The sequence below is a fragment of the Halichoeres trimaculatus genome, unplaced genomic scaffold (assembly GCF_033239565.1).
Source record: "Halichoeres trimaculatus isolate MK-OKI-2021-1 unplaced genomic scaffold, fHalTri1.1 fHalTri1_scaffold_5, whole genome shotgun sequence".
NCBI classification, from domain to species: domain Eukaryota; kingdom Metazoa; phylum Chordata; class Actinopteri; order Labriformes; family Labridae; genus Halichoeres; species Halichoeres trimaculatus.
In genome coordinates this window covers 29369002-29381319 of record NW_027437183.1, presented here as the reverse complement: position 1 = coordinate 29381319, position 12318 = coordinate 29369002, and the positions used below count along the sequence as shown (strand labels likewise).

The 12318-nt window shown below is 39.9% G+C and overlaps 2 protein-coding genes across 5 annotated transcripts in view; both read left to right on the top strand.

Annotated features, from left to right (window-relative positions):
- Positions 1–126: 126 nt before the first annotated feature.
- On the top strand, positions 127–5897 carry zcchc8 (zinc finger, CCHC domain containing 8). The gene is made up of 14 exons (XM_074669712.1): positions 127–345; positions 484–524; positions 618–692; positions 912–1014; positions 1086–1163; positions 1280–1383; positions 1610–1672; positions 1754–1814; positions 1934–2070; positions 2183–2325; positions 2425–2537; positions 2958–3044; positions 4176–4296; positions 4560–5897. Exons 1-14 carry the CDS (start codon positions 166–168, stop codon positions 5459–5461), a joined length of 2208 nt encoding a protein of 735 aa, XP_074525813.1. The 5' UTR covers positions 127–165; the 3' UTR covers positions 5462–5897.
- Positions 5898–7002: 1105 nt separating this feature from the next.
- clip1a (CAP-GLY domain containing linker protein 1a) overlaps positions 7003–12318 on the top strand; it is a 28958-nt gene continuing 23642 nt past the window's right edge. For 2 of the 4 annotated variants that reach the window (XM_074669525.1, XM_074669524.1), the window contains exon 1: positions 7003–7185. The gene's annotated coding sequence lies outside the window, so the exon portion shown is untranslated. The remainder of the gene's footprint in view (positions 7186–12318) is intronic. The other 2 variants (XM_074669526.1, XM_074669527.1) reach the window with 2 other exon arrangements.

Genomic DNA, 12318 nt, shown 5'->3' with positions numbered 1-12318 from the left:
TCGTACATAAGGTTAGATCTTGACGGAATTTTGTAACCTGATAGAAAGGACTCCGGCAAAAAGTGAACTCCCTGCTGTCACGTGATACGAGGAGGACCAATGAACAAGAAGAGCAGTTGGTTTCACCTCTGAACTCCAGCTTTGTGTGCGGTGAACTGGGTAAAAATGGCCGAAGTTGATTTCGGGGATAGTGAGCTCTTTCAGCAGCTTGATGACTCCCCTTCCGTGGTTCCGACACACATTCGCTTCACAGATGATGAAGATGAAGAACATGGGCAGCTCAGCCAGCTCCGGAGTAGATTGGAGGAGTGTGAGGACTACATTCAGAGACTCACTGAGGAGAATATCCTTCTATGCTAGAACCTTAGTGCTAACTGATATCTGCTAACAGCGAGCCTCCTGCTTGTAACCAAGAAAAAAAAAAAGATATTTACGTTAAGCATTGGGAGGCGTCCTGTCTTTTCCTTAACTTTCAGTTCACATGGGGTTTTGAGAAGAAAACTAAACATCCTCACACGACCAAGGTAACATTGTGATAATCACATCCAATCAAACGCATCTGACAACGAAACCAACCTTTATTTCCCTTTGACTTTAATATCCATCTGACTTTGCAGTGGGATCACAATTGCAGATGTCGATATTGACGGACCAGTTCTTCAAATCCTATACGCAAACAACATAATTTCAAAGTAAGCTCGTTTCATCAACGTTTTTGGTATACATGTGGTGCACGTCATGACAGGCGTATGCCCAGGTCTGTTGTTTTTTGTTATTAGAGCCGTTATTGAATTTTAAGCGTGTATTACAACGAGTACAATGTAATAACGTTTTATTAACCGTAATGTTCAATTAGGAACTAACGACGGTAAACATGCATATTTACCTATATTAAATGTCCTTTTTCATAGACAGTGTCGTCAAGAAATTGAAGACAGCATCTGCAGTGTGATCTTGAAGCATCAAAACCATGGCAATGAAAAGAAGAAAGACATCTATCACATTAAACCTCAGGTATTTATCTAAAGTGTAAAACTGTAACCAAAATGAGTTGAACTATCCCTAAATGTCTGTTCCCCCTCAAGAATTCAGCTTTTGCCCTGGATGAAGATCCGCAGAAGTTGTCTTCCAGCACTGTAAGAACAACAACCGAGTCATTTAAAGTGAGTGTTTGCATTGTTCTGTGGTTACACATTGCACCCTTGTTCTCCTTTTGGACAGGAAAATTGAGAATTTTTAGTGCATTGTCAAATTTGTTTTCCTTGCTTTTCTGTCTTAGGTTACTGGAAGTGTGTTACATTTCACTACTTTCAGTGTAGATAAACTTGGACAGCCCCTGGTGAATGAAACCACCTCGATGACAGACGGGTGGGAGGTTCCAACGTATCTTTATAATGGAGGAATTCACACATCAGAAATCTACAGTTTTATTTTTCAGGTCAATTTACTGAAGAGGGCTTTACTGACATGAAACAGCCATAAAGGTTTTGGAAGATGTTGATATTTTAGGTTTTCTATTTTAATTATAGATTCATTTACATATTGAGACAGACTAGTGTTTGTGTTTATTTGTGTTGCACAAATATAAATTTCCTGAATTCTTGCAAAGCTATCAACAGGTTTTCAGCAAAGTCGTAGGCACAGATGGAGAATTAGAAATGAAAGATAAAAGGTAGGTCTGGTTTCCACTTATGAGGCATCTATAGCTTGCTTGCTTGGATTTCTAAAAGCATATCTAATTATTTCATTACAGACCAAAATCTATGTGCTTCAACTGCGGTCTGAGCACTCATCAAATGAGAGACTGTCCCAAAGTAAGAAGTTATGCTCTATTTGCCATTGTTATCAGGATTCATATTTTTCTGTTCGAATACCAGGTTTGTTTGAGAGCTACAATTTTATTAACTTTATTGGTGCATTTTTGATGTCTTAGCCCAAAGACATGGCTGCAATAAATGAAAGAAGAAAGGAGTTTAATCAGAACAATAACCAGGCCATGCAGAGTAACCAGCGATATCATGCTGATGAAGTGGAGGAGCGATTCGCTAAATACAAGGCCGGAGCTATGAGGTACAATTGATGTTTTATACACATGAGAACACAAATATTTAACCCATCAAATGTCTTTGTATCAATTCATGGGTCTTAATTATTTTGCTTGGACTGTTGTATTTTATTGTAGTGAGGAGCTGCTGACAGCACTTGGACTTGATGCCCACACCCTTCCCCCTCTCATTTATCGCATGAGGCAGCTTGGCTACCCACCAGGTTGGCTCAAAGAGGCAGAGATGGAAAACTCAGGCCTTGCACTTTATGATGGGAATGGTAAGTTTTCATTAACAGTTGTGCAGTGCTTCACATTTTCCTTCTACAAAACATAGAATTACTTTTATTGGGCTGTAACTGTGACTTTTCTATTTCTAGTTTCTAATGATGGCAGTGCAGCAGATGGTTCCAATTCCCAAAACGTCTCATATGATGTTTCCAAGCTGGTAGATTTCCCAGGTTTCAATGTACCTGCACCACACATGAGAGATGTGAGATCAACAAAAAATTCTCTCAGTTGTTTTGTTAGAAAATACAACTAATTGTAGGAGTTAAATGATAGGGTTTTTGGTGATTTATGATAAAACTTCAGCTCCAGTTTTTCCTGAAGTTGTCAAAAAATCACTGATATATTGTGAAGATGTTTGCTTGTTGAAAAAATAAGCTCATATACTTTCAGTACTTTTGTTATATTTATAGAACGAATTTATGCAAATATAGAAATCTGAAGGGTCTCTGTGTCTTATGATGTGCCTTTAAATTACTGTCAGTAACAAGGATTCTGCATCAGTGTTGATACACAGTCAGGAAAGTGAGAAGCTTTATGTTAGTGGGTTATTTTTGTTTGGGTGACAAAGAATTGTTTGAACACTTTCCCCACACCTTCTAATTTTTTTTTCTTTGATCTGCAGGAGTTCATGCAGTTTGGCTCCATCCCAATGCAGAGCAGCCACATGAAGCAAAACTATGCCGCCTACCTGTCCAGCAACTTTCCTGGGGTAAGTATTTGAAAGTCTTTGAGAGTTGGGTTTCCCCTTTTAACACAGAGCTAATTAGATTTAGTACAAGTTTTTTATTGTTGTTTTAACCCCTTGGTATATGTGTCAGTGATGAATACTTCTTCAGAAGGAGCAGGATAGATGTAGATGCCTTTTATTTTTACTAAGTGTCCAAACAAAGGGTAAAGTAGAGAAATTAAAATGAGCTGTAAATGTTTCCTCGGCATGCTGTTTTGTTTAAAGGTCCCATATTCTGCTCCTTTTCTGCAGTTTAATATGGATCATTGATGTCTTCATGAAATGGTAATAACATGTTTTGGTCCAAAGAGCCAATAAGTCAAGCACAGCAGCATTGTTTCCAGGCTCTCATAGCCCCTCTGTTCAGAACGCTCTGATTTAGTGGGCGTGACCTTCATATGTAAATGAGTGCCCGCTAATACCATCCTGCTCTTCAGCGTCACTGAGAGCAGTGCCATGAGGTCCCAGAGCACAATGTTTAGAAAACAGTGAAGCTCGTTTACCATAACATTACAGGCTAAAACAACAGGCTAACCGCAGCTACAGTTAGCATCCTGAAGCTAACACAGAGACAGGGGGACACTGAGGAAAAGCTCTTACATCTGCTCCACAGCACACAGCATTTAAAATACTCACATTTCCAGGGTCCGAGGTTTGTTGGTGGATGGTTGGTAATGCACCTGGATTCAGGACCAGTCTATTCGCTAGCCCTCTGTTGTACTGTCCAAATTGCTGATGTCTGCAAATCCCCAAAATCAAAACAGCTTGTTTTAGGTCAGGATTTTACATTCACAAACACTACTAAGTGCAGGTTTTGTCATTAAATATCACATTTTGTGGGCTGGGAGGAAAGCCAAAGATCCACAGATTTCACTAAAAATTTCACAATATGGGACCTTTAACAGTTAGTGCAGATTACTTGCAGTACACGTCTGTCCATTCTTCAGAATCCAAAAAAAAAAAAAACAGCCTGTCACATTAAAAAAAATGCAGTCATATTTATGATAGTCACTTAATTTCTAAGAGCGAGGAAATTAATGAAGCTGATGAAGTGATAATGTGTGGTGACTGACATTCCTTTAATACTTTGACTTCACGTTGTGCTGTTAACAGCCTGGTGCCAACAGCAACAAGAGACCACTTGAGTCCAATGCATCCCCTCAGCAGAGAAAGAAGACAAGGTCCAGCCCTGACAGAAGCTCTGATCAAAACTCAGATATGGATCTTGAATCAGGTAATTGTTTATCTTGGGTTGCTTTTTTTCAGTAAGTGGATCATCCTGTTCCTTTCAATTCCTTTACATGTAGATAAACATAATTAGTGGTCTCTTGAAGCATGCTTACAGCAATCAATTGCTGTGTTTGCCAGTAACAGTCCTTATCTAACATCTTCTTTCTGTAAGACTAGAAATAACAGACTTACTTTAAACTAAATCAGCCACTTCTTTGATTGTTCAACTTACTAATCAAGGAGCGATTTTTTGATGTTCTTCCTCAGACCCAGGAACGCCTTATCACTCTCATGGCCAAGGTAACTTCCAGTTTCAGCCTCCATTGCCTCCTGGCTCTCCGTGCTTCAGTTCACCTCCTCCTCTACCCCAAGGCACCCCCCCTTCCACACCCACTCCTCCACCTCTCCCCAAAGGTACACCTCCACCCACACCCACCAATGGCTCTCCAGCTCTGCGAGGTCGTAGCTGGGTTACAGTTGATGAAACAGCAGAGGGAACAGAGGATGAACTCACATTAGAGGAACTAGAGGAACAGCAGAGGTTGATATGGGCAGCTCTACAAAATTCAGAAACCGCCACCAACAGTGACTCAGAGACACCAGCAATGGGAACGCCTGTACCCAGTTCACCAAGTGTGTCTACACCTGTGCATGTGGACACAGAGTCAGAAGAAATTGAAGAAATGATGGACACTACAAAACCTTCAGACACTTGTCAAAACAATGAAAATCAAACGCTACAGAAAGTTCAAAGCCCTGGACCAATCAAAGCTGAGGAAGATAGTCCACAGAGCCCTGAAGAAGTCTCAGTCAAAAATGTCAGCACTCAGAGTCCAGGACCAGCTAGAGTCATTGATGACAGCATTTGGAGTCCAGGTCCAGTCAGAATCATTGATGACAGCCCACTGAGCCCTGAATCAATCACCGACAAGGAGGGCGTCCCACAGCAGCCCGATCAAGGTTTCTTGCATGGAGGGGGTGGAGATTGTGCTTCTCCTGAGCATGTTGAGAAGGTAATGGCTGTTCCTCATCGAAAGAACTTTGCAGCTGGTATCGTTTCATTTGAAGACACACCTGAGTTCACTGAAGTTGCAGAAGCCACAGGAACATACCTGAAGATCAGAGACCTGCTAAAAGGTTCCCCCCGAAGTTTGGCAAAGAAAAAGTAAAACATACTTTTTGAGTGGGTACACAAGGACTGAAATATTTTTTAAACAAATACTTCTATTTTCATTTTCATGATCATCTGGTCAGGCATGTGTTTTTTATTACTTTTTTCTACCAAATTGACTGTCTGTGCAGTTTATGCATTTGATCTGTGAACTGAGATTGAGGGAGGAACATTGTGGGATGCTGCCAAAAGCACTAGTTTATTAGGCTGAAGTGTCAGTTTTTTGTAGCGGTAGTACAACTTCTGCTGTTCATTTTCTTGTTAAAGTTAAAACAAAAAAATCAATAACTCACCTACATGCATTGTAATACTATTTTTTCTGAATGTTTTTTCTATGTTTCCTCTGCTGAATTGCTTCATTCCTCAAATTCAAATTTTTATCTGCAATAAAACACTGGGATGCATACCTGCACTTAATCTGTGTATAACTAGTTCATATGTGCATACTGAATGAATTGAAGAATACTCTCACACGCCCCTACAAACATTAAGAACTTTTGTGTTCTCAAGCCCATGTGTATGGGTGTGCTAATGTTTGACAAAGCAAAGGCATAATGTGAAGTTATTTAGATTGTTGCAATGTCATGTTGAGCTATGATAGCATATTGTATATCCAGGCAATATTAGTGTCATGGAAAATACACTCTATCTTGGATGCACTTTTGACAAAGGTACAAGTAACATCTGTTGGAACATTACATTAATAACTAAACAGTGGAAAATCAAAGGTCACTCTGTACTTTATGGTGGTTAATAACTACTTGTTTCTAATAATATGTACATAGGTCTAGGCCTGGAGGCTCTTCAGGGCTGTAAAAATTAGGAGAAGATCAAGATTTTATATGTAAAACTACCTCATATTTCACCAGAGGGGCGCTGTGGATAAAGTTAAAAAAAGCAAAGATGCGAGGTGAAGGCTATCTGAGTACTAGTGAAGAGGAATAGAGCTGCATAGGAAAGTAAAGCCTGATTTTCTGTTGGCAGCAGAGGGCGCTACGGCTTAAGGCATTCTTGCGGACAGGTATGGTCATCACGGTAAGCATTTTGGATATCTCCGTTTCGAAACATTGAGCATTGGACGTGATGGATATTTCATTTTCTTTTTCCTGTCTTTATTTTTTTATTTTTGCAGTTTGTGAAAAAATAAGTGATCCAATTTTGAGCTCCTGTCAGGGCCACACCCTATGTGAAGAGCTCAATTTTAGTATCATTCTTTATCTTTATATGTGTATAAATATTTTATACAGTCTCTACGACAAATACACAGATTATTTAGAGTTCATCACACCTAACCCCTAAAAATGAGTTCGTTCAAATATGACTCAATCCATCTCAGCTTCATTTTTTCACTGGCAAAGATTCTGATGTGTCTTTGTTCTGCAATATTACAAGTACAATCGACAAACCGTCTACGTACACGTAACTGTGAAGTTACATGCGTGTTTCACTCTATTGGAATTCCGTGATATTAGCAGGAGAGGGTTTTTTTTCGTTGAATCTTTATCATCTCTCAGAAACGACGGAGTGTGTCATCTTGCTGAATATATCATCTTTGGTCGGCTCCTACAGTTGACGTTCGTCTCGGCCGTTGGGCAGCCTGCTCGTGCGCTGGGCTGTTCCTCCCTGGGTCTGATCCGAACGGTAGTCGTCGTGGTTCTCCACTTAGCCCGCTAGCTGTGAAATTTTTCCTTACAAGATATTGGCAGAAAAGAAACATATCAGGTCAGTGTGAACTGGTTTATATCGAGGCCAATTATTTTCGTAAACTTACAGGCCATTTCGCCGCTGATTAACCAGGAGAGTCAATGTAAGGTGAAAGTTGTACAGGTAGTGTAGACGTTACTTAGGTGTTAATTTAGCTAGCTTGCTAACCAGCCCGTCTTCTGGTCCTGAGCACCGGTTCACTGTTTAGCTCGGGCCTCTCTGCTAACGTTACTTAGCAACTAATCACGTCTGTTCTTATCTTGATAAAAGGCTGGGATTCATCTAATCCGAGGGGTGACACTGGGGCCAGAAACTCTTAAATGTAACAAGCCTAAACGGAAAATTGTGTTTCCAGGTGTTTTAATCTGAAACGATTTGTTTTGCCGACCCTCAACTTCGTAGCAGCAGTGTGCCCTGCTGGATTTACGTTGACATTGCTGACTTTTGGACTAGGGGAATTTGCTTGAGTTGTTGCTTACGGCAGTGGACAATTAGAGACTATTTGGCTGTTTGAACAGGTGGAAGTCCATGCCTTTGTAACTCACCTCAAGCGCAAGAGACGTACAAGTTGTTAGCTAGTTAGGTAAGTTAGCTGACATGAGCTTTAAGACACTCTGCTCCTTCCAGATGTGCCACCTCATCGACAGCTTTCAGTCCCAAAGCTCGTGGTAGCGTTGACAGGGCGAGTTACGCTGCCAGGCCAAGTCCTTAAATAGGGGAATCATACTTCCGATAGTTTTGTGGCTTTAAAGGTGTGACTTACACTTTTGCAAAGGGAAATGTGGTTCAACTGGTTTGGTGTGGTTGTTATTATTTTGACTATAATGTGGTTCAGACGAAATGCAATGTCTTTTTTACATTTCCACTGTTTTTGGTATTTGCACTGGATATTGTGAGCCTAAAATCTGTAAGACGTTGATCTGCATTTGTTGTGACGGTAGATTTTGTTTCAACACATCTCTCTTCTAGTAAACAACCTGTTTATATGTGAATTGGAAGCCATTGTGGGGTTAAATTATACTGGCTGTAAAACAGGTTTGATGTCTGGCTGTGAAAACAGTTAGGCACATGGATTGCAGGTTATGTCTGTATTATGAACAGATAGAGGGTATAGAATGCCTCTGGTTTCTATTCCAGGGTCATGTCCTGTTAATGCTTTCTACACCTTCCTCTGCCTTAGCAGGGGCCTGGGTAAACCTCCCTGCAGATGTTTCCTCAAATAAGGAAAAAAAAACAGAGCTTTCTTTGGCTCTGTGATGACGAAATAAGAGCAAAGGAAGACAGCTCATATAATGGAATATGCCCTTTTCCTGTCAAAGAGATGTATTCTATTTTATGTCTTTAACTTCTGGTTAGAAAAGTCAAATTTTCAAGCTTGAGTTGACTGTGTTTACAGTTGTACATATTTCATGAAGAAAGCCAGCCTGCTTTGTGTGTGAAAACAGAAACAGAGAAGGATGGATTCACTGTAGACATCAACACCTGATTCACAGCTGAGCTTAGCTACTAAAACACTTTCAAGAAACCTGTTTATACACAGTTTATCATTCACAATGTTGGGATTTGACATTAGCCAACTGCAAAGTAATTTGAAGCAGAGGCCTACTGGCTTGTGTAATTCCCCCCCATCAGCTGACAGATACTTGGGAGGCAGACATGGAGAGGGAGTTTGAATTGCTATTACAAAACACACAAGCAGATTCAGCTGACTTCTTTACATATGTGGTTTTACACTGCCACACTCAGCAAATGCATGAAGAGTGTGACAGCCCTCAGCAGTCACTTAGTGAACTAAGTCACAGTGTTGTGAATATATCTGCCTAAAGTTGTGATCAGTGAGGAGTTTGTTTTACTTATGGAGGACAGTGAGGTGTTATATTGCTTGGACTGATCTGAGTATCTGTCATAACCAAAAAGGAAGTACTTGTGTCCATGCTTTCATTTTGAGAAGTACAGAGACTTCAAGTTCTGTTTAACTTGTTTCCATTTACCTCTTTCTACATAAGAAATAATGAGACCTGCCCACTGGGGTGTAGCTTAGCACTGTAAACGGTAAGCCTGCTAAGGGTTTACATTTTTAGTACATGGGTTTATCAGTTTCTTTAAACCAAGGTTCTAATAGTTAACATAAACAAAACTAAAAACGAAAACTAAAATTTAAAATACATTGCAGTTAACTCAAAATAATATAAACTAGAAAGAAAACAAAAATGATAAGTAAGCTAAAACTGTATCTTGTATTCACAAAAGTAACTGAAACTAACTAAAATTATAGACAAAATTCCCTAAGTTATAGTTTTTGACAATATAAATCGCCTTTAGGATTTAAATTAATCCAACACATTTTCCCAACCAATTTTATGACAGTTTTAGGCAGTTGTCAGCGCCGCACAGCACCATCATAGCGGCGTATAGGGACGAGCTTGTTTACTGCACTGACTGGCTGTGCGCTGTGCTGCGATGAAACGTAGTGGAGCAATGAAGTTTTTATTTATTGAAGCTCATGTTATATTGTTTTTTTTTTATAATTTATGTTTATATTATTTTTATGTAATTTATGTTAACATTGTTGTATATAATTTATGCTTATATTTTTTATACTAATTTTATATTATTTTCATGTATTTAAGGCAGCAGCCAACATTTCAGTATCAGCATTGACTGAGCAGTGAGCATTATGTTGGACTTGAAAATAAACAGTACGACAAAATATCTACTCTGACCTTTTTGAATCCTGCTCCTGGTTAATAAGGTATGAAAAAACTAAAACTAATCTAAAACTAAACTAAAACTAATCCCTGTTGCAAAAATCAAAACTAAATAAAAAACTAGAATGCCTGCTCTAAAACTAATTAAAACTAGACTGGAATGGAAAATAAAATGTCAAAACTAACTAAAACTAAACTATAATGACAAATCCAAAACTGTTATAACCTTGCTTTAAACTTGACAAAATATTGTCACTTGGCTTTCTTCCTAGCTCCAGATTAGAGTAAAAGTCAGCAGCTAAAGATTAATGCCACTGCAGTGGGAAATTCTCCAGACTAAGTGGATCATTTTCAGCTGACTGCTCCAGTGCACCAATCAGAGCTGAAACATCCTCGATTAATGTTCACGAGACGGTCGTAGTTCAGCCTGGTGGTGATCTACCAAAACATGCATATGATTATCCGAATGACCCGTCAAAGTACACCAACATATCCATCACTGAACCCTGACACTGGTAAACTTTCAGGTCATATACAGGCTCTTTTAGTGTCAATATAGTATCTGCTGTGTAGCCTTCAGCCATTCAGACTCTTTCTGTTCTGACCTACTCTTGACCTGAGGGCTTTAATCAGTATCATTCAAAGACACAGCGGGGGAAAACTGGAACATGGAGTCTGAACTAGGTCGCTGCCTTCTGAGGGCCACCCTTTATGCCTTGCTGAGAAAATTATACAGACTGGGCTACCATGTTCATGTCTTGGTTGTTTCCGTAAAGCTACACAGTGAAGCTCTTAGACCCTTTGAAGAATGAAAGGTATGTTCATGTGACGCCGTTGAACAAGTTCTATATTAGATTTCATCCCTGTGTGAAGCTATGCATCTTGGCGCCCTGAAGCTCACTCAAAACAGTTTGACTTTCCTGAAGAGGCAAACGTTATTGTTTTATTTCATGTTAAATATATTTTATGAGCGTATTTTCAAAACAGTTTTATTGTGTTGCCCCAGGGTCCTGAAAAGACTTTTAATTAATGATCATGTTAATAACAGAAAATAATGAAAACTCCTCTTCTCCTTCACATTAGCTAAAGCCATCCCATTTTCTTTACTTGCATAGCCGGTGGTGATAGTCATAATTGGAAAAACAACACTTTGGTGAAGTTAAGTTCAGTGTAACAGAAAATGGTTTGAGATCAAAACTTACAAAACTAAGCTGATCTTTAGAAAAACAAACTCTAGATCTGTCTTAAAGTGATACTCTGGGATGGAACAAGTTGGGTCCGATCACAAGGTTTAGGGCAGAAATTACCCCTACAGCAGTGTTTTGGTGCAGTAGAAGCCCAGAGCGCTCGCATCAAAGACCTTCTCCCTGCTCTTCTAATGGTTTCCTCACAAATAAACGGACTCCCACCGGAAAAATCTGATATCAGTCTACATTCACGCTTTATTTAGCGAATTTTCAGTGCGTTACTTTCACACAAAAACACGGCTAAATAAGGCTCTAGTTCTCATCGTGTCTCTTTGTCCTGGCAGACTACCTGCGTTTGTTTATATCTGGCACGCTGCGCGCGTGGACTGATACACTAAGCGGCGAGCGCCTTGTAGCCAGCTGTGGCTCTGCAGCGGAGGTAGCGCCGACACAATGACAACTAGAGCCTTATTTAGCGGTGTTTTTGTGTGAAAGTAACGCGCTGAATATTCTCTAAATAAAGCGTGAATGCAGACCAATATCAGATTTTTTCGGTGAGAGTCCGTTTATTTGTGTTTTTGGTCAAGTAAAAAATGGCCCCGTATGAGTGCAGAGGAAACCAGCAGAGGAGCAGGGAGGGGGTGTTTGGTGCGAGCGCTCTGGGCTTCTGCTGCACAAAAACACTGCTGTAGGAGTAATTTCTGCCCTAAACCTTGTGATAGGACCCAACTTGTTCCATCCCGGAGTATCACTTTGAAGTAAGTGTTACCTGTCTCTCAGATCATTATCAGTAAATGCAATAATAAAAATGAAGTGTTGTGAAAACATGTATACATACAGACACAGCTTTATGATAGAGGTATGTTTTTACACTGACTGTGTTTCTTGGTCATCCTTCTCCCAGGCAGCTTGTGTTGCAGCTTTCAATCATATTCCTTGTTTTTGAGGCTTTCGAGCCCCAGTTCTCCAAGTGTTGTGTTAATTTGGCACAACACAGTATATCACCAGTAGTTTTGCTTTGTTCGGTTTAGTTATTGGAGAAAATAGGTTCCCAAATTTCCACAGAGCTTCACTCTGTCAAACCGTCTGCTAATAACATGAGGACAGTGTTTAAACCATGTTGTCCGCCAACCAGTTTCTGTGGTGAGGTAATCTGGCAAAGAGGATAATCTGCTGCTGGTGGTGGTCTTGTTTGTACTGTAATCCTTTTTTAGAAAAAGCTGCCAACCAGATTTGTACAATTTTTGTGTGCGAGG